The sequence below is a fragment of the Amblyomma mixtum genome, chromosome 1 (genome assembly GCF_055824585.1).
Source record: "Amblyomma mixtum isolate Tamu chromosome 1, ASM5582458v1, whole genome shotgun sequence".
Lineage (NCBI taxonomy): Eukaryota > Metazoa > Arthropoda > Arachnida > Ixodida > Ixodidae > Amblyomma > Amblyomma mixtum.
Window position 1 is genome coordinate 80,638,799 of NC_143012.1, and position 20,488 is coordinate 80,659,286.

General features: G+C 49.5%; 2 protein-coding genes across 2 annotated transcripts; both read right to left on the minus strand.

Moving 5' to 3' along the window:
• Window positions 1–413: 413 nt before the first annotated feature.
• Window positions 414–10,052, minus strand: LOC149366923 (uncharacterized). Its single transcript, XM_089553203.1, has 3 exons — window positions 9,577–10,052; window positions 6,859–7,096; window positions 414–1,223 (listed from the first exon to the last, which is right to left on the minus strand). Exons 1-3 carry the CDS (start codon window positions 10,035–10,037, stop codon window positions 888–890), a joined length of 1,035 nt encoding a protein of 344 aa, XP_089409329.1. The 5' UTR covers window positions 10,038–10,052; the 3' UTR covers window positions 414–887.
• Window positions 10,053–12,668: 2,616 nt separating this feature from the next.
• Window positions 12,669–16,192, minus strand: LOC149366924 (uncharacterized). Its single transcript, XM_089566059.1, has 2 exons — window positions 15,641–16,192; window positions 12,669–14,208 (listed from the first exon to the last, which is right to left on the minus strand). The coding sequence occupies exons 1-2, from the start codon at window positions 16,132–16,134 to the stop codon at window positions 13,326–13,328; spliced, it is 1,377 nt and encodes a 458-aa protein (XP_089422185.1). The 5' UTR covers window positions 16,135–16,192; the 3' UTR covers window positions 12,669–13,325.
• Window positions 16,193–20,488: the final 4,296 nt, after the last annotated feature.

Sequence of the window (20,488 nt, forward strand, 5' to 3'; positions counted from 1 at the left end):
TATCCATCTACTTCTCCCACCACAAAGCTTCCTTCATTACAATCAAGAACTGTTAGTAGAGTGTTTCTTGAAGGAGGAAAATGTGTGAAAAATAAGTTGCCTGTAATTCAAAATACCTTTCTTGCTTGAATTCTTTGCCTCAATCTATCGAAAAGCTTAAACAGCTGATGAGCCGCGGTCAACTTTCGCATTAGGAAAAGAAGTAATCGTCGGGAAGTTTTCTTCCAAGAAGGCGTAAATTCGATGTTTCTGATCAGTTAGGCGAAACTTTGACCCTAAGTAGTATTCTCTCTTGACACACCACTGTCTCAACAATTGGAAAAAAAACTACGGTGTGGTTACCCCGTCCTTGATATCGCAAACTGGCTTGATTCGTGAGCAGAATGACGTGAGGAAAGAGTCGACACACGGAGTTCTCATCAAGTTAATAAATTTACTATTCGCAATAGAAAAAAAAACGAAATAAACGACCGCTTCAGCAGTTTTCACTTGGCGGGACACCCGGCTTCAAGCTCTGAACGAAGTCACAGGTGAAATGCTGGCACAGGCCACTCGCTTGCTCGGAGCTTGGCAAGACCTCCAAGAAGTGGCACGAACTGGGCACGGCACTTCGCACACGCTCCAGGACGCGCTCCGTCATGTGCTGCTCACAGCGAGCCACTGCAACTAAGGTGCAATCCTTAACATTTTGTAAAGGCACTCCTCGCCCACCTGCGGCCTCGTCAGGCAAACGTGTGTTAGACACGTCTTACGGCGTCCCTTCGTTCGCTTGTAGCCCGAGTCGAATGCTTTGCCGGTGAATGCCGTGTCGTCCCAAGAACGAAACACGCAGGCTCTGAGCGTGCAGGAGCGCGAGCGCGGCATCCGTATCGTGCACGCACGAACGCTCAATGTCCAGCACGACGAGGTTGGCGATCGAGGGGCAGTTTGTCTGTCAGGATTTCGTCCTCGAACAGGCAGCAGCCTTCGACGCTAAGGGCACGAAGCGACGGGAACGGCTCCAGCGTGGCACGGCCGATGGCAGACGCGAATCCGCAGTCGGCGAGGTCCAGTAGCTGGAGGCCGCGCTGGTACGGCCGGCCCGCTTCGGCGGTGAAGAACTGCCCTGGACTGAACCGCGACTGGCGCAGTGATAGGCGAGTGCGAGTCGTTCGCAAGTCGCACGTCGTGACGTTGTTCGCTCGATGGGGACGCTTGTGGAGGCCGCGAGTGACGTGCACAACCTGCGAGTAAGCGAGAACAGTTGTAGAGCCTCTCGTTCACGAAGAAGGCTGGCAGAAATGCGCGCATTTCTCACAGATTCGCGCTGCTGCTTTAGCATTCCTGGGTAATCATCGTCATCATCATTACCAATCTGACTAGGCCCACTGCAGGGCAAAGGCCTCTCCCATGTGTCTCCAATTAACCCTGTCCTTTGCCAGCTGCGGTCACTATATCCTCGCAAATTTCTCAATCTCATCCACCCACCTAGCTTTCTGTCGCCCCCTGCTACGCATGCCTTCTCTTGGAGTCCACTCGGTTACCCTTAAGGACCACCGGTTATCTTGCTTTCGCGTTACATGCCCTGCTTAAGCCCATTTCACTCGCGTTTCTTCCCCCTCCCACTCCTCCCGGTTCCGATCTCCTATGTTACACCTATAATTTTGCTTTCTATAGCTTGCTGCATTGTCCTTACATTGAAACCTCCTCTTTAGCATCCGCATTTCTGCCCCATAGGCGAGTACCGGATGGCAGGTCCTTATAACGTCGCGAGATCGGAAGCGCAAATGGTCGCTGCTTTTTTTCCCACTTTTATACGATTGAAATATATTTTCCTGCAGAAAAAGAATGGCGAGAAGTGAAAAAGAGAGTTTAAAGGTACTTTGCGTCCTATCGAGACTCTCGTTTTAGCTGGCTTTTCACACATTTGTCGGCTAGATTTTCCCCCCTGTTCGCCAATATTTGCGCATCCATCCGCACCACTGACAAGTCTTGAGAATAAGATACACTCGTGCATTTGTATAAAATACAAGGAATAAATTACGCGTCAGTAGGAATAGAACCAATGCCTCTTCGATTCTATAAGCGGACGCGTAAACCAGTTGGACGTGGCCATTTTCTCTTAATGGGCGGACTTTCACCTAGCATGACAGAATACATAAAGAACGTGTGCACGAGAACTACTTATAGAGGTAACTATATTGACCAAGAGAGAGAGAATTGGTTCTTGAGGAAAGGAAATGACGCAGCAACTGTCATATATCCCGGTGGCCACCCGAACCACGCTGCACAGGAAGGGATAAAGGAGTGAGTGAAAGAAGAAAGGAAGAAGAAAGAGATGCATTTTTGACCAGTAAGGCTAGTTTCGGGATCATCGTCCATCATATGCCTGAATACGCCGACTGCAAGGCGAAGTCCTGTCCCATATCTCTCCAATTAACCGTGTCCCATGCTCGCTGCAGCCATCCTGTCCACTCAAACTTAACCTCATCCACCAAAACCACCAATGGTGTTGGCAGCATGGAAAGGAATTTCTTCCACAAGGTGCGGGAAGTCAAGCGTGTACCTTCAGACTGCAAAGCGACGGCGGAATCCGTAGGTAACCAGACCGCGGTACATCTTGGAGAATAAAGGGGAACCTAATCTGTGGGATGATTTACTAAAGCACGCCAATGAGCAGGTTTGTCATTAGAAAGGAAGAAAAAAATTGAATTAAAATATTCAAGTATCCGCATTCAAAGCCCGTAAGCAGTCTCTAGCCTCTTCCTCTGCCCTTTGGTTCCTTGCGCAACGTGTACAAATTGCGTCTGCAGCAATACAGCATTGCCCGTGAAGCGCTCCCGACTCTCACGCTGGTAGGCTCGCGGGAGGCGTCACTGATATGAGAATATTGATAGCACTGTGTGTGAGAAGCTACGAAACTTATTTGTGCAAACTGTCAAGGGCCGGCTTTTTGGTCGTGCTCTCGCTGTCATCATCATCAAGCAGAGCTGTGGCGCAAAATGACGACATTATGGGTGCGTTCCAATACTCCCGAGTAGACGTCTACTTAGACGTCTTGCTGGACAGCCGCCATTTTGAGACGCGTTCAATTTTTCACGAAGCTGTCCAAGAAGACTGCTTCGCCGAAGTCGACATCGATGCAGGCTAACTTCCTGTCTAAAGATGGCGGAGCAGTTGGTGGAGTCGGAGCTGAGCGAGCCGTGCTCTTTGCGGGCACTGGAGCCCGGAGACGAACTTTCAAGTGCCAGTTATTCCGTCAAGTTGATATTCATAAGAACTGGCGGCCAATAAAGCAGTCTTTGTGGATCTACGATTATTATAGCAGCTTATACGCGTGAATCGCGCGGGAAGAAATTGTGCGGGTGAGATCGTCTGCTAAAGCGGTAGCGATGAACGCACCATTATTGCAGCAAATAAAAAAACAATCTACTGACAGCGCGTTTTTAACTTGTTTTATTAACGATTTTTAAGAACATAGGAGCACAACTATTCGTAAGTTTTAGTTCAAGTTGCCGCAAGGCGGCGCGTGAAGTAGACACGTTCCAATATGTAGACACGCTGACGGCTTCTTAGACGTCAAACTAGACGTCTTGTCGGACGTCTAGAGAACGCATCCTATGCATTGCCCAGATCTACAACCACCCAAGCTATCAGAGCAGGTCATTTACCTTCAACTAAACGTATGATATAAGCAAACACACCTGCAGCCGATACGCAGTCATCACTTCACATTGTTTATGCATAGCAAGAAGGACGAGAAAAGCGTGGTCACAGGGAGCTAATTCTTCTAAACTGGCTCTTCCTTGTCTTTTTTCCTTCTCAGGTACGGTTTCGTAGCTTGTTACGAGCTTTTTTTCTGGGTGTTTCACGAAACACGCTAACGTTCATGCGTGGAACTATAAGTGTTTCATACGAGACGCCAGTTCACACGATACATACATTAGCTGACGTTTGCTGTCTCGTGTGAGCATATAGAAGTTCACATCGGACAAATTTGTAACTTGTATGAACGCGTACGCATACCAATTGAATTTTAACAAAACATACGTACTGATTGCAGAACGCATGAATTCGTGTGTTACACATACGTTACATATGTGAAATAGTACGCACCACATAAAAATTCGTACTAGAGACGTTTTTCACAATATGACTCCTATATAGCGCCTGTGAATGCACGGGAGACACACATATCCAATGATGAGATTTTTCAGTAGGGTCACAATGAAATCGGCCTTTCAGCGCTTTGGCGAACATCCACAGCGCTGAATGGACTGGCCAGAGATGGGAAACCTATATATTCCATTGTCCATTCAATCCAGACGCCAGCGGCAATTCCTCCCAGAGCGGCCGGAAGGAAGCCAACTGGAGCGTCGTATCGTTGCCCTGGCAACGGTCTACAGCAGGAAAAAATTAGCAGGAAATAACCAGCAGCGATAACAAAGCAGCTTCGTCTCCCTGTGCCTCGAACAATTCGGCCACAACCGCATCCTTTTGCGCTGCGTTCACGTCCAGAATTTCTTCATATTCTGAACATCACATCCCCTCAGTCCCCACGTGCGCTGAAGTAGCTTAAACCGGAACTAACAGTAGTTCTCTAACCAAGGGGATAAGTGCCGCTTTCACGCTTGCTTTGTCACGGGAAGCAAAAAAAAAATTGGAAGGACGCTTCAGCTTCGCCTTTAAGAGCGGAATGCGACAGCGTCTTCCAGCGCTGCCAGGGAATCCAAGGAACGGAACGCCATCGCCAGTTCGGCGCGATGCCTTGTCCGAAGGACAAATCGAAATAGCTTTGGTTAAGCCTAGGTAATTGCGAAAGCAATATCCCCTTGGCTACGCTAAGATGTTAAGCTTCGCCTCTAGAGTGGAACGCGACAGCGTCTTGCAACGCTGCCAGCGAGTCCATAGAACGCCATCGCCCATTCGGCTCTACGCCTTGCTCGAGGGTAAATTGGTTTTTGAGGGAAGGAAATGTATCTCTCTCGCATATATTGGTGGACACCCGAACCTCGCCTAAGAGAGGGGAGAAAGATGGGAGTGAATGAAGACGCCGTATTAGCTAGACGCGCCTTTGTTCGGTCGCAGGTGGTCGACCGGCAGCGAAGTTCTAGCTGCGGCGCGCTGAAAAGCCGACTTTGTGCCCCATCTCTCGCTCTGGTATGACGCCAGTAGTCACGTGATCGACCACCGAACGTGAAGGGTAGGGTGCGGTACCGCGAAGAGGCGACACCTGGCGTAGTATTGCTTTCGCAATAAAACCCGATGCCACGAACGCCAGCGTAGCTTCCGCGCCGAAAAAACGAGCAGCAAGCCGCAAGTTCCGTGGTGAACGCGCCATGGATGTGCACTGCGTTGTTCGCCGCTGAACGCGTGATTTCTGCGTCCAGGCACGGCCCCACTGCGCCCGATCGAGACGAACGGGAGGCGCCGCCGTCCCGCGCTTTCTGTTGGGGCAGTGGCGTACATTGCTAGGAGGAAGAGGAGGAGGGAGTGGTTTTAGTGGTGGTTTGGTTGGTTGGTTTATGGGGCTTAACGTTCCAAAGCGACTCAGACTATGAGAGACGCCGTAGTGGAGGGCTCCGGAAATTTCGACCACCTGGGGTTCTTTAACGTGCACTGACAACGCACAGCACACGGGCCTCTGGAATTTCTCCTTCAAAGAAATTCAGCCGCCGCGGCCGGGATCGAACCCGCGTCTTTCGGGTCAGGAGCCGAGCACCATAACCACTGAGCCACCGCGGCGGCAAGGTTTTACTCGCTTAACTGCGACTTCTGTAATTTCCATGTTCAAAATTACAACACCGTATTCACTAGACGCGCCTTCGTTCATTCCAAACCAATGAGCTCGCGTGGCGGAGTGGTTAACGTGCTCGTCGTTCACTCCAGAGGCCCTCGTTCGATTCCCCAATTCGACCTATTTCCTGCTCGGTTTTATTTATTAATTGCTTCTGGCATTTTTCGCTCACGGATAACGCCGCCGACGACGACACCGGTTTTAAGGCGAAAACCTTTAATGGCTCATCGTTGTCGTGAAAAAAATGTGTCCCGCTTTTCGGGTGTCCACCTAGATATGTGAGGCAGTTACTGCGTAATTTCCTTTCCTCAAATACTATTTTCATGTTCTTCATTACGGCCTCTCTTCCGCTTTCTTCTTTCGCTACCATTTCCTCCCTTCCTGTACGGTACTGTTCAGGTGTCCACCGAGATGACAGAATTACTGCGCCATTTCCTTTCCTCAAAAAGCGTCGGGTTCAAAAGGCAACGCATCGCGCTGAACGGGTGGTGGCGTTCCGTGGTCCCCTGGCAGCGCTACAATACGCCGTCGCGTTTCACTGCTAAAGGCGAAGGTTAAGCGTTATTAATTGGGAGTGCACCAACAGAATGTGAAAGTGTAGTCTCTCACTTTACTCGTGGCAGCATTCATCGCTACATGCGTAACAATCGCGTAGCACAATGCAGCACTCAAACTTTCGCCTTTCAACATTTTAGTCGCCAAATTTTCTCGTAATTTTTTTTCTCCAACGCGGGGCCCATAAAGCTCGCGCGTTAAAATGTAGTTTCATCTAATTCTTCGTCGAGAGTGGGGGCAGAACCTAGAGCAGCTCACCCATATCTTTTAGAGTGGGGTTATCGATGAGTGAAGGCATCCCGATAAATATGATGACTAAACGTTCGTTATTGTTCATGTAAAACTTTGATGTCCTGTTAAATGAAGACTGCAACAGGTGCTGGCGTTAAAAAAAACTGCTATTTTTGTTTCCAATGTACGTGTTGCTTTCTTTTTGACCAGCCCGGACCCACAGCTCTCGTATGACTTTGAGCAAGGGCTTGGACGAGGGGACCCTCCGTTAAGCGCTGGCGCCACCAAACGCTCACCTTGAGTGAGGGGCAGTGCTCCGCCAGGTTGTCAAAGAACGCCCGCGGAAAGTCTGTCTCCTCATGATCGGCGGTCGATGTGTCCATGGAACGGGTTATGCCCAGTTCCACGGTGTTGGCATCGACGTGGGTCTGGAGGAGGCTGTGCACCTGTCGAGCCTTCAGCGGAAATGACGTCACGCGTAACACTCGCCGCAGCGAGCGCCCGCCTGCCACACGCTGCCATCGCCGACAAACCCTGGAATGAAGAGGCGTGCGCTGTTGTTGTCGCGTTGTTTCATTTGTCATATGTGTAGACGGTAAGGTATGCGTCATCTCCAGCGGAAGTAAAGCTCATTCTAATGATGAATAGCTTTTGGTTCAGTGTCGCATACCCAAAACCGATTAAAGTGAACCTAAAGGTGGTCCTCTGACTTCCAGAGCGTTCAGACCAGCTCCGCGTAAAGGATTCCGCCACGGTGATCGCCATCCGGGCTGAAAACTGGAGAGTGTAGGAATAAAGAAGCGGGTATTGAGGCGTAATGTTTTGCTGCCGCTTACTGATGGCGTCGCTGCTAGCTGCATTTCCGACTTTCTAAACGTTTACGGAATACACTGCCAGAGTCTGATTCCTGCAACGCCAACCTTGCATCTCCGTCGCCACACTGAAAGAATCATTCGTCACTGTGCACGTTAAAGAACTCCAGGTGGTGGAAATTTCCGGTGCCCTTCACTACGGTGTCCCTCAAAGCCTGAGTTGCTTTGGGATGTTAAACCCCAATAAACCTAAACCTAAGCTACTGCCATGCCATGGTCTTCGGTATGCTGATTACTGGCATTTCTGCCACTATAGAGAGGGGCGCACAGTACGTTCGGAAGACCAGCTCTGGAGTGGCACGCATCGTAAAGGTGACATTTTGCACAGCCATTTCGTGACTTTCACCAAGAACTCAGACGCGACTGGTGACTAGGCCAGCAGCGGCACCCGTCGAAACAGAAAATCCTGACTGACCGCTAGTTGACCGTCTTCTGCACCTTCTGAATCTTTTGCAGATGATTTAGGTTTAGGTTTATTGGGGTTTAACGTCCCAAAGCAACTCAGGCTGAGAGACGCCGTAGTGAAGGGCTCCGGAAATTTCGACAGCCTGGGGTTCTTTAACGTGCACTGGCATCGCACAGCACACGGGCCTCTCGAATTTCGCCTTCATCAAAACTCAGCCGCCTAGTTTTGATGAAGGCGAAATTCGAGAAGCCCGTGTACTGTGCGATGTCACTGCGGGTTAAAGAACCCCAGGTTGTCGAAATTTCCGGAGCCCTTCACTGCAGCGTCTCTCATCGCCTGAGTTGCTTTGGGACGCTAAACCCAATAAACCTAAACCTAAATCACTGCAAAAGATGCAGAAGGTGCAGAAAACGATCAACTAGCGATCAGTCAGTTCGCTAGTTGATCGTCTTCTGCACCTTCTGCATCTTTTGCAGATAATTTAGGCCGATGAGCTTATTAAGGCGAAAGCCTTTAATGCCTCATACTGTCGTTAGCAGACGCGTTGGCAGGAGTGTCGACAGACGCGTCGGCAGCCGTGTCGACAGACGCGTCGGCAGATTCGTCCGCCTTTCGGCGTCACTGCTTAAAAGGCTCAAGGTTCCAGCATGAATAAAGGCGCATCTAGTGAATGCATGGGCTTCATAAACTAAAAGAAGTAAAGTCAAGAAGAGGAAAATAAAAATAAAAATAACAAAATAAAGAAATAAAAACAAGATGTGAAAATAAAAATAAAAAACGCTAATATTAAGAAAAGGCTTGGTTTATGGTTTATGGGGTTTAACGTCCCAAAGCGACTAAGGCTATGAGAGACGCCGTAGTGGAGGGCTCCGGAAATTTCGAGCACCTGGGATTCTTAAGAAAAGGAGCAAAAAATAAATAGAAAACAAAGTATGAAAAATAAAGTAAATAAAAACAAACAGTGGCCAGGAAACGCTTTCGCCTTGCAGCACTTTAGAGAGCCAAAGTGCCCCCTGAATTTTTGTATCCCAGTCTCCTCAGGAAGACAAGCTTCTGCTGACTTCATGGCAAGCCCAGCGTCTATATGCCACGAGATGCAGAGGAAGCTGCCGCAACGCGCACGAAAACAAAAGTATGAGACATAAAAATGTAGGCTCCCAATAACTTATCGTCTACTACTAACTTTTTACAGATGGAGATTAGGCCGCGGGCGGCTGCGCCGCACCTCTGTTTCAAATCCTGACGTGTTTATATGCAACTATTTGATCCCGGCGGCGTTTCCAAAGACGCGTCTACGGCTGGCGTTCCGGCAATAACCACGGGGAGACGCCAAGCCGGCGAGGCGCGCAGGAACATCTTTAAGATCTTTGTGATCTTGTTTGTTCATGATTTTTGCAGCTTCCTCTGTGCTACAAGTTAAGCGTTTAGTTGGTGTAAAGACAGTGGATCTACCGATCTACGCAGGGCCTTCGTTTATTTAATGTGCTTTAAGCTTAATCTGGAATCCAAGATTAAGCAGTACCCTGGTTATTAATAGTTCACACTAATTACACTCTCGTTATAGACTACGAAGAAGCGCTGAATAGTGTTTCATGCTACCTCTAATAAACTGGACAGCGAAATACGTGCTGAGCGATGTAGTGTCGCGCCGGCATCCTTATGCTAACATGCTTCGTCCAAGCTCCGAAGCATCGATTTGAAAGCGATGCACTGCGTAGCAGTGACGGCCGACTTACCCCGGGCAGGCGCTTACATCGTCGAACGACGGCAGATGACCGAACATCTCCCAGAGGATGCTCTCCGGCAGATGCTCGATCTCCATGGCCGGCACTTCTTCCTTGTCAACGTGGACGCTGTTGTTCTTGCGACTGAAGAAAGTACGAAAAGGAAATTGCACGGCCCTGCCCACTGGTTCGGGCCGAGCCACACTCGCTGCCACGTGCAGACAGAGGAGAGTCGAAAGATGTGAGAGGAAAGATGGAAATAATAGACGCGCGTCGCAACAACCGCGTTCGCCGAAGCAACGACGCTGGCTGTAACAGACACTCCATCCCCCATGACTCCTCAACATCAATGCAGACGTGGCGCTCTTCTTCCTCTTATGCTCCGTTTCATGCATAGCAGTCAACGCTGGCGAAGGTACGAAAGTAGTCCGCTGCCGAAAACAAGCAAAATGTATCCGTCCGCCTCGCGTCATGGCTGAGTGGTACGAAGCGCGCGCCCCTCTGTTCATTTTATGAGGGACGGCAAGGTTCGACTGCCGGCCTCATAGAGTTTCTTACTATTAGTAAGAAACTCTATGGCCGGCCTGGCTGTAAATTTTTATTTATTTTTAAGGCGAAAGCCTTTATTGGCTCATACTGTCGTGACCAAGACGTGTTAGCAAAGTTGTCCGCGTTTCAGATTGGTCGAAATGGTCGTGACGTCACTGCACGCGAGTTTTGAGGGGTGTTCACCGAAATATGTGAGGCAGTTACTGCGCAATTTCCTTTCCTCAAATACAATTTTCGATTGGTGTCCACCGAGATATGTGAGACAGTTACTGCGTAATTTCCTTTTCTCAAATACAATTTTCATTTTCTTTCATTACGGCCCTCTTTGTCTTTCTTCTTTACTCCACTTCCTCGCTTCCTGTACGGTGCGGTTCAGGTGTCCACCGAGATGACAGTGAATTACAGCGCCATTTGCTTTCCTCAAAAAGCGTTGCGTTCATAGGGCAACGCATCGCGCCGAACGGGTGGTAGCGTTCCGTGGACTCCCTGGTAGCGCTACAACACGCTGTCGCGTTCCACTCCTAAAGGTGAAGATTAAGCGTCATTAATTGGCAGTTAATTAATGCACCCACAGAATGTGAAGTGAGCAATCGCGTAGCAGAATGCAGCACTCAGGCTTTCGCCTTTCTTCACTCTAGCCGCTAAAGTTCCTCGTAATTTTTATGAGGGACGGCAAGGCTCGACTGCTGGCCTGGCTGTAATTTTTATTCATATTTTTTATTTTAAGGCGAAAGCCTTCAGTGCCTCATCGTTGTCTGCAGAAGACTGTCAGCAGAAGCTTGTCAGCAGAAGTGTCACGCTTTTGACGGATGCGCACCGAGTTAAGAGCACCAAAAGCATGAAGAAATTACGGGTTCAAAACGATTAGGTACCAAACGACTACCTTTTTGAAGGAAAACAATAATTTTCATGAGCTCCTCTGTCAATGCAATAGTCGAAAAATATACGAGAAAAGTGATTGCACTGTTGACTGCGTGAATTTCCGGTACATCCTGTGATATACTGTAAATTGATAACAGTTAATATGATTATATTTTTTTCTTCTATTATACCTCCGTGTAATCTAACAGCATGCGTTTCAATAACTGAAGCTAATGTAACATTTCTGTACAGTTTTTTTTAAATATGGCAGCAAGTGTCGCGGTAACGGCTAGATTTATTGTATTTGTTTCTTTTGTATGTAAGTCCCAAATGCAATTTGCTTATCCCAGGGAGAAACGCCCTCGTCAGGCACCACGCCTTTTGACCTCCTTCCTGAAGTGTATGTAGAGGCACTTCAAACAAATAAATTTCTTCTCCTTGTAAATATGTGAGACAGGTACTGCGTAATTTCCTTTCCTCAAATACAATTTTCATTTCCTTCATTACGGCCCCTCTTTCTCTTTCTTCTTTTGACTCCCACTTCCTCCCTTCCTCTATGGTGCGGTTCAGGTGTCCACCGAGATGACAAAGAATTACTGCGACATTTCCTTCCTGAAAAAGCGTTGCGTTCAAACGGCAAGGCATCGCGCCGAGCGGGTGGTGGCGTTCCATGGACTCCCTGGCAGCAGTACAACACGCTGTCGCGTTCCACTCCTAAAGGCAAAGCTTAAGCGTCACTATACTCCGTTTCATACATCATGTGCAACGCTGTCAAGGCTACGGAAGTAGTCCGCAAGAAAAAATAATGAAATTGTATCCCTCCGCGCTCGTTTCGTGGCCGAGTTGTCTAAGGCGTCGCTTTGGGACGACTAGGAACTTCGGCGGCGTCGGTTCGAATCCACCTGGATACTTGTTTTATTTTTTGCAGCATTTCACGTACGTAGGTTGCAATCCACCTCGCGACATTTTTTTAATTAGGAATTTGTAGTTGACGCCAACTGATATCATTTTTTGCTCACAATACCTTCAATACCAAGCTGAAACGACGATGAAAAATGGTTTTTCGTTCAGGATTCAGGCCATCTGTAATTATCGTTTTGCTGTAACCCACGGCACTACTCGCTCCTCTGTCTCTGTCGAGGTATCGGGCATGTCATGAACTATTCCGTGCATCCAGCAGAGCAGGGGATCGAGTTTTTAAGACGGTCCGGGACTGACGGCCACTCCGTTGCGGAATAGCGCGATGCACATCATGTGAGCAGTTTTTTTTTAGATTCCTTATTCTCAGGGTATACTGATGTCATAATTTTCATGAGACAATTTTTGTGCGAGTTTTCTTTCTGGCAAAAAAAAGCAATATCCGCTGCATAATAGCGCGATGCGTATCATGTGAACAGTTTGTTTTTCATTCCTTATTCAGGGTACACTGTTCTCATAATTTGTATAAGTCGATATCCGTTGCGGAACAGCGAGATGCATATCATGTGAGCAGTTTGTTTTTTATTCCTTTTTGTCAGGGTATACTGATGTAACTTTTATGAGTTCATTTTTGTGCGAGTTTTCTTTGTGGCAAAAAAAAAGCAATATTCTGCTTCTTGTCATTAAGGAAAGCTCTTTTAGGTGCACTGTTATGTGCAGAGCAAGATGCTGAAATTTCTGGCTGAGGAAAAAAATTTCTTTATGCCACACTCAAATGGTTTTTTCCCGCCTAAGGAAATATAAATTTCGAAGCCTTTATTCAAAATTTTGGCGCCTTGCATACTGGGGAAAGAGAAACATCTATACTCCAATGTAGCATTGCAGTAGTTGTTAAAAACATTTATTAGAGAAAAGGGTTCAGGGAAAAGGATAGGTAGTGGGGCCCTCAGTCCCGGACTTCGTTGGCGAAGGCTGCTCGACGAGTCTCGGGCAAGATAGAACTGCCCCCCCCCCACGTCTGTTGTTTGTAGTGCACGAGACTATTAATTGACAGTACCAATAAGCGGTTCAGTGCACTGACAATAGTTTGTGACGGGTGCCGTAAGAGGTTTCCACGCAAGGAACCGCACTCGGAGAGCCAGCTGTCTTTGGAAAGGGTCGATACACAGTCCTCTGTTTGCTGTGTGACCTTGGCAATTTTGAGCTTGCGTTTGTAATTATTCTGCTGACGACACCACCACCAGCTGATACGTCCTGCTTCCCAGGGGTGGTTTTCAGGAGTGCCCATTGCAGGGTGGGCTTCTGTTTGCAGTGTCTGAGACTACTGATCCACAGTTGCGGTCAGGAATTCAGCCCACTGCTAAGAGCTTGTGATGAGTGCAGTAAACCCCCAACCACTACCCCCCAAAGAAACAAACAAACAAGCTATCTCTTCACATAAGTGACACAAATTCATCAACAGCACTGAAATCTTCATTGCTGAATTCAGCAATCGAATCATCAGACGAGGAATTGCATGAGTCACAGACACTGAAAACAAGAGGATCTATTTCGCTGTCCAAAATCATGTCCCTTTCCCAAGCCTCAGCCTCAATTTGCTGGACATGGGCACAACAGTTTTCCCAGTTCTGTTGGGTTACACCCGCCAACGCCACGGGTAGGAGGTTTTCAACTTCTGCCAAAGTGAAACCTTTGTTCCTGCTTGCTATAAAGCCCTTCACTTGGCTCCAAACAAGTTCAAGAGGGTTGAACTCACAGTGGTAGGGCGGTATACGGAGAACATCGTGGCCATGGGCAGCCGCCAAGGTCTCAATTCTGTAGATAATGCTTGGAGTGTTGACTTTTTGTGTGAGCTCAAGTAGCTCTGCCCTCACCATGTCGGCAGTCCAGGGGACCCCCTTCTTTGTCAGCCAAAGCTGAATATCTGCTTTTCGGGTTGATGATGAAGGGGCCTTTTCAAGCGCCACACTGTGGTATGGCGCATTGTCCATTACAATAACGCTGTTGCCTGGAATATTAGGCAGAAGCTTCTCTGTGAACCACTTCTCGAAGTATTTTCCATTCATTTCGGAGTGGTAATCAGCCTTGTTGCCCTTCTTGGCTCGGAAGAAGTCAGCAGCTCCTTGCACAAAGCCTGTTGCAGAGTTCCCGGCATGCACAAGGATCAAACGGGCCCCCTTTCCTGAGGGCGCAGGCAGTCCTGTTGTCAGGGCTTTCAGGAACGCATCATGCGAGGACTTCACGCTTCTGTCCTGCCAGACAGTTTCCTTCGTATGGCCGCTGTTCACCCAGGTTTCATCCAGGTAAATGATGGATCTGCACAAAGGAAAACAAAATAATGGATGAGGTAATTAACATCATTAAACATACCCACGGCTATGCCATAGCAGCAATACGAGTCTTGCCATATCACTGACAACACAGAGCAGAATATAGGCCAAAAACTGAGTAGGAAATGTTACTTCATGATTTGTCTTCATTCTTTGCCTGCGAAATGATATGCACGCGAGCACCAGGAGCCCCAAGTTGCGTCCATCGGAAGAACGAGTACTACGATTAATTCCTGCATGTCATTTCTGCCGTGACGGCGAGATGATACGCATACTGGTGCCTCAACCAGTGGAGACCTGTTTTTGGCTTGTCGTAGCAGACAGTTGGAATTAAACTGATTACTTCTGAACAACACAGGTAGTTCCTCACCCAAATATAGCATAAAACATCACCGGCCACCAAATGCCATCTCTAAGCAAAATTCATGAACAAAGGTGCGTCTGGTAAATACGGTCTTTTCGTTCACTCCCATCTTCCTCCCTTCCCGTTACGGCGAGGTTCAGGTGACCACCGAGATATGCGAGACAGATACATTTCCTTTCCTCAAAAACCAATTTACGGACGAGCAAGGCGTAGGGCCGAACGGGCGATGGCGTTCTGTGGACTCCCTGGCAGCGTTGCAAGACGCTGTCGCGTTCCACTCTTAGATGGTTTGGTTTATGGGGTTTAACGTCCCAAAGCGACTAAGGCTATGAGAGACGCCGTAGTGGAGGGCTCCGGAAATTTCGACCACCTGGGGTTCTTTAACGTGCACTGACATCGCACAGTACACGAGCCTCGAATTTCTCCTCCAAAGAAATTCAACCGCCGCGGCCGGGATCGAACCCGCGTCTTTCGGGACAGCAGCCGAGCACCATAGCCACTGAGCCACCGCGGCGGCACGTTCCACTCTTAGAGGCGACACAGCCAAAAGGCCGAGAAGCGATGCCGCCGCGGTGGCTCAGTGGTTAAGGTGCTATGGTGGTTATGGTGGTTATTTACGGTGCGGTTCAGGTGTCCACCGAGATGACAGAGAATTACAGCGCCATTTCCTTTCCTCAAAAAGCGTTGCGTTCAAAGGCCAACGCACCGCGCCGAACGGGTGGTGGCGTTCCGTGGGAGCCCGCGCTACAACACGCTGTCGCGTTCCACTCCTAAAGACAAAGATTAAGCGTCATTAATTGGCAGTTATTAATGCATCAACAGAATGTGAAGTGAACAATCGCAGAGCAGAATGCAGCACTCAGGCTTTCGCCTTTCACCACTTTAGCCGTTAAAGTTCCTCGTAATTTTTTCTTTTTTTTCTGATGACGCAACATTCATTTCCAGTTCTGCAAGAAATCCGTATTAATGTTATTAAATTGTAAACGTTAACATCACGCGTTATGGGACAATCCAAACGTGCTGTGTGAGAAAAGATGCAAAACATTATTCTTACCTGCCCTGTCTACGGAATTCCTTAATCGCCCGCAGGAACCGCCGGCGCCAGGCAATGATGTCACTGCGCTCGATGAAAGCAAGATTCCTTTTTCTTTTCTGAAATACGAAGCCAATGTCCTTCAACAACCTCCACAAGGTGGTTTTCTTGAAGTTCGGCAGGTCCTCATCTTCGTTGACAGCCTTCCGAACACTCTCCAGCGTGGGTACCTGTCGCTTCCTGTACATCTCATGTACCTTCAGTCGAACGGCATGCACCGTGAAGCTGTCATGCTTCACCGTTCGTGAACTTGAGATTCTCACATGACGAGGCCTTTTCTTCGGAGACATGAATGGTCCGCAAAGGCGCTCCGCCTTGTATTTTGCGACGGTACGCAGAGACACTCCGGTATCCTCGCTAACAACATTCACAATATCCCGGACGGATTTCTGCGGGAAACGGGCTCTATTCCGAGCATACACGTTTGAAATGACTTGCTTCGCGTGTCTGGACATCTTCGAAGTGCGAATCTTCGAAAAAAGCCGCTTCGGAGAGGTGGTCGAGATCAATGCGTTCGACGCCATTTTCTGAAAACGAGATGCGCAGCAGAGCACAGCTGGCAGTGTTGCGGGTCGGCGAAAACGCGACACGAACAAAAACGACAAACGAAACATATAAATCTACTGATTCCGATCTTTTCCCTCTAAAAAAAGCTGTTCTTTACCAAATTGATGTCAAACGTAATATATATTAAGCTTGCAGACAAAGCAATTATTATTTCCGCTCGCCACGAGCATGCACTATTTTTTATCGCGGATGCAGGGAGCGTAAACAAGAGCCGTAGCTTTGACAGCGCTGCACCTGATGTATGAAACGGAGTATAATTAGCAGCTGATTAGCATGTAGAAATTAACAGGTAATTAGCCATTAATTAGTGACTTGTCATTACTTAGTAATTAGTAATTATTATGTGTGCCGTCATCCAGTGGTGACGTCACCAGTGCGACAGAGGCAGTCAAAGTGGTGAGGAAAAGGCTTTTGGGAGCCGCCGCGGTGGCTCAGTGGCTATGGTGCTCGGCTGCTGACCCGAAAGACGCGGGTTCGATCCCGGCCGCGGCGGTTGAATTTCTTTGGAGGAGAAATTCGAGGCCCGTGTACTGAACGACGTCAGTGCACGTTAAAGAACCCCAGGTGGTCGAAATTTCCGGAGCCCTCCACTACGGCGTCTCTCATAGCCTTAGTCGCTTTGGGACGTTAAACCCCACAAAACCAAAACCAAACCAAAAGGCTTTCGCCTCTACGAACTAGACAGTCAAACTGCCCCCTGAATTTTTCGCTGTGTGGTATAAATCATCGGGAGACAAAGCGGCGCGCTTTGCGCCAGCCCTGGTTCACACGGCGCTGGGACTGTAAGTATGGAAGAAGTTTTAATTAAATATTGGACTTAATGGACAATTTTTCACCACTCACTGTCTGCGGATTTTGTCGGTCCGTCCGCAGTTCGAGAAAATGACAGCTACTACGGAAGAGAGTTGAAATAGATGCGAAATGAATGATGGAACGAATAGCTCCTTCGCTTCAAACTGCCGCGCCAGAATACTTTTAGTATGCCTTTAGGTTTGGTTGGTTGGTTTGTGGGGTTTAACGTCCCAAAGCGATTCAGGCTATGAGAGACGCCGTAGTGAAAGGCTCCAGAAAGTTCGACCACCTGGGGTTCTTTAACGTGCACTGACATCACACAGTACACGGGCCCCTAGAATTTCGCCTCCATAGAAATATATCGATATGCAGGCAGTAATAGGTGAAGCAAAGGGAATACGCTCGTGTAGTAGTAAGCTCGCAAATTATGCGCCATTAACAGCAACAGCTTTGATAAGCACTCACTCCACTACCCCATGCAGCGAAGCATGAAAAAGAAAGCGTTTATAAAAATAAATCGAAGTGAAAGAAATATTTTTGCGTTTTGGCTGCGAAACAACCTCATGAGATGACCAAAGAGATATTAGAGTAGCAGAAAATTAGCTTTTGAGGAGAATAAATGGCGCATTAATTGTCTAACATCTCGGTGGACACCTGAACCGCGCAGTAAGGGAAGGAAGGTGGTGGTGGTGGAGAAAACATTTATTTAGAAGGGACAGGAGGTATGTTTGGATCAGCCCTTAAGGCACCGATCCTTACAAGCACTAGGTGGAAGTCCCTAGTTTGGGACCCTAGTGTGGGTGGCCGCCGCCCGGGCTCGCCCGACTAATGCTTATTGGGCGTGTAAGTCAAGGCAGCCGAGCAGGGTCGCCTCCCAGTCCTCCCGGGTTGGGTCGGGGATGGGGGGAATGGCTGGGTTGGAGGTGCAGGCCCAAACCATGTGATAGGTGTCCGAAGACACTGCACTACAGTGGGGGCAGTTGCCGCTAAAGGAGGGGTCAAAAAATTTCAGTGCTGCCTGGCATAGCAGTGTATTGGTGAAAGGTCGGAGAAGGAGCCGCTCATCCGCCTTCTTCAGGCCTTTACATGGGCTAGGGTAAAGGCGATGACTGTCTAGATAGTAGGTTGTAATATCTCTGAGCGTATAGACCGGATTAAAATCGGGTTCCTGATCGGGTGAGCAGAAGAAAGCAGCCCGGTGAGAGAGCGCGCGGGCGGCTGCGTCTGCTGCCTCGTTTCCTGCCAATCCTTGATGAGCAGGGGCCCATATAAGGTAACGGTCTGCGGGGTCCGTATCACGTATGCTATTTTGATAGATTAGATAGCCTAGGAAGGGAGTGCAGCTTTGTTCTTCGTACCCACAGGCCCCTCGCCAGTCGGTGATTATGTATTTTTAATCGGAACGCGAGGCCACGAGAGCAATCGCGACCTCTTCTGCTTGTGTTGCACTGCTGGCTCTGAAGGTGAAGCCGTTAACTGCGTTGCTGTTGTGGACTACCGCGGCCGTGTACCTTCCCCTGGTGAGCGCCGGGGGCGTCCACGCAGTATGCACCTGTTTTGTTGCAATAGTGTCGGGCTAGAACTTGCCCTCGTGCCAGGCGCCGACCATAATGGTCTTCACGTGACATGTTTGCTGGAAGAGGCCGCACGTGGAGGGCACGTCTCCACAGTTCCGGGACGTGAAACCTGCCTTCCATGGGAGTGTTGTGCTGCATATGGAGTCGAGCAAGAAGGCGGCAAACCGACTCCGTTTGCGACAAGTACAGTCGTTTTCAAAAATGCGTGGCCCACGGCTTCAGTGCGCCGAGCAGCCGCGGGGCCGCACCGCGGCGCTGCTGTCTCCGACCGGCGCTTGCTGCGATATTGGACGATAGCCTTCGCTCTCACTCTCGAGCTGTTACGTAACACACCTTATAAAGTCTATTTGCGGCGTTCGCCTCTTTAGCCGCTGGTGGTGGTGTAAAACATTTATTTATACTATATACAAATTGAGGCATTGCTTGGACCGTGCCTGAAGGGCCCGGCCCTCATGATCACTAGGAGGGATCCCTAGTCCGGGACCCCTGTGGCCTCCGCGGCGGCCCGGGCTCTTGTCACCAGGGCTCGTTGGTCCTGGAGAGTTGAGCAGCCGAGCAGGGCAGCCTCCCAGCCCTCTCCGGTGGGGTGGGAAAGCGGGATTGGCAGAGCATGCCCACACCATGTGATACGTGTCCGCAAACACTTCCCCACAGTGTGGATACTCGCCCGAAAAGGCCGAATTGAAATGTTTGAGCACTGCCGGGCACAGTACCGTGTTGGTGTAGAGGCGAAGTAGCCAACGCTCCTCTGCCTCCTTGAGGCCTTTACAGGGGGGTGGGTATCGGACGTGAGCGTTTTTATACAGGAGAGAGATCTCCCAAAAAGTAATAGCCGGATGAAAATCAGTAGCCTGATCAGGCGGCGATAGAGGCGATGCCCGGTGGTTAAGCGCGCGGGCGGTAGTGTCCGCTACCTTATTTCCCTCTATCCCCGCATGTGCTGATGCCCAGATGATGGTGCGCCGGGTTGGGAAATCCCGGTACTCACATTTGTGTAAAATTTGGAAAGCACGATCTGGAATTTGGCCCTGTACAAAATTGCGGCAAGCTTCCCTTGAGTCGGTGATAATGACTCGGGACGCTGGATCCGCAGCTGCAAGTGGGATAGCAACTTCCTCCGCGAATGTAATGTTGGGGGCACGGAAAGTGAGGCCCTGAACTGGGTTGTTTTGGTGGGCAACGGCAGCCGTTGTTGGGACTGGGAGTCCGAGCCAGGAAACGGTCGAGGCGACGGTGAGTCAAATAACTTTTATGTACAGTATGCACAAGGGCTTTTACATGATGCAAGGGTCAAGAGCACCACGGGCTAGCACAAAGACGAAGGCGGCCCCGGCGGCGAGCGGAGCTCCGGCGTGGTGGCTCTTCTGCTGCCCGTCTGCTGCTCGGGTTCAGCGCGGCTCCGTTTTTATAGCCGCTGGTAACGGTTACGGCAGCCAGCCGTTCAAATCCTCCAATCACTGGCCACCGTTCAAATTAAACCAATGGTCGAGAACCGGCGAGCGTCGGAGGAGCTCGCACCGACGGAGAGGAGGAGAGGAGGAAGGGTCCGTGTCGGCGCCGCGGCGGCGGGATGAGTCACGCTGCATGTCGCGACTTGTCCGAGAAAGTCTGGGCCTGCTTTGAGCGCCGGCGAGCGCGCAGCGCTGGTTTAGACAGGCCCGCCAGCGAAATGTGGGCTCCGGCACTACACCGTGTACCAACCCCCAAGGTGTGGACCGGCCGCGTCCGTGTAAAATACCTCTGGTCGAGCACCATACTGCATTGAAATGGCCTCCGCTCGCACAAGGCGGCTTCCATCATGGGCATCTTTTGTCATGTTATTGGGGAGGGGGCGAACCTCTAGCGCGAAGCGCCAGGCCTCGGGCATGGATAC

Coding starts and splice junctions, on each gene's coding strand:
- LOC149366923 (XM_089553203.1), bottom strand. CDS start 10,037: ATGACGCGAGGCGGACGGATACATTTTGCTTGTTTTCGGCAGCGGACT. Junction 7,097..9,576: donor GATGTAAGCGCCTGCCCGGG/GTAAGTCGGCCG, acceptor TCTTCATTCCAG/GGTTTGTCGGCGATGGCAGC. Junction 1,224..6,858: donor AGCACTGCCCCTCACTCAAG/GTGAGCGTTTGG, acceptor GCTTACTCGCAG/GTTGTGCACGTCACTCGCGG.
- LOC149366924 (XM_089566059.1), bottom strand. CDS start 16,134: ATGTCCAGACACGCGAAGCAAGTCATTTCAAACGTGTATGCTCGGAAT. Junction 14,209..15,640: donor GAATTCCGTAGACAGGGCAG/GTAAGAATAATG, acceptor TCCTTTGTGCAG/ATCCATCATTTACCTGGATG.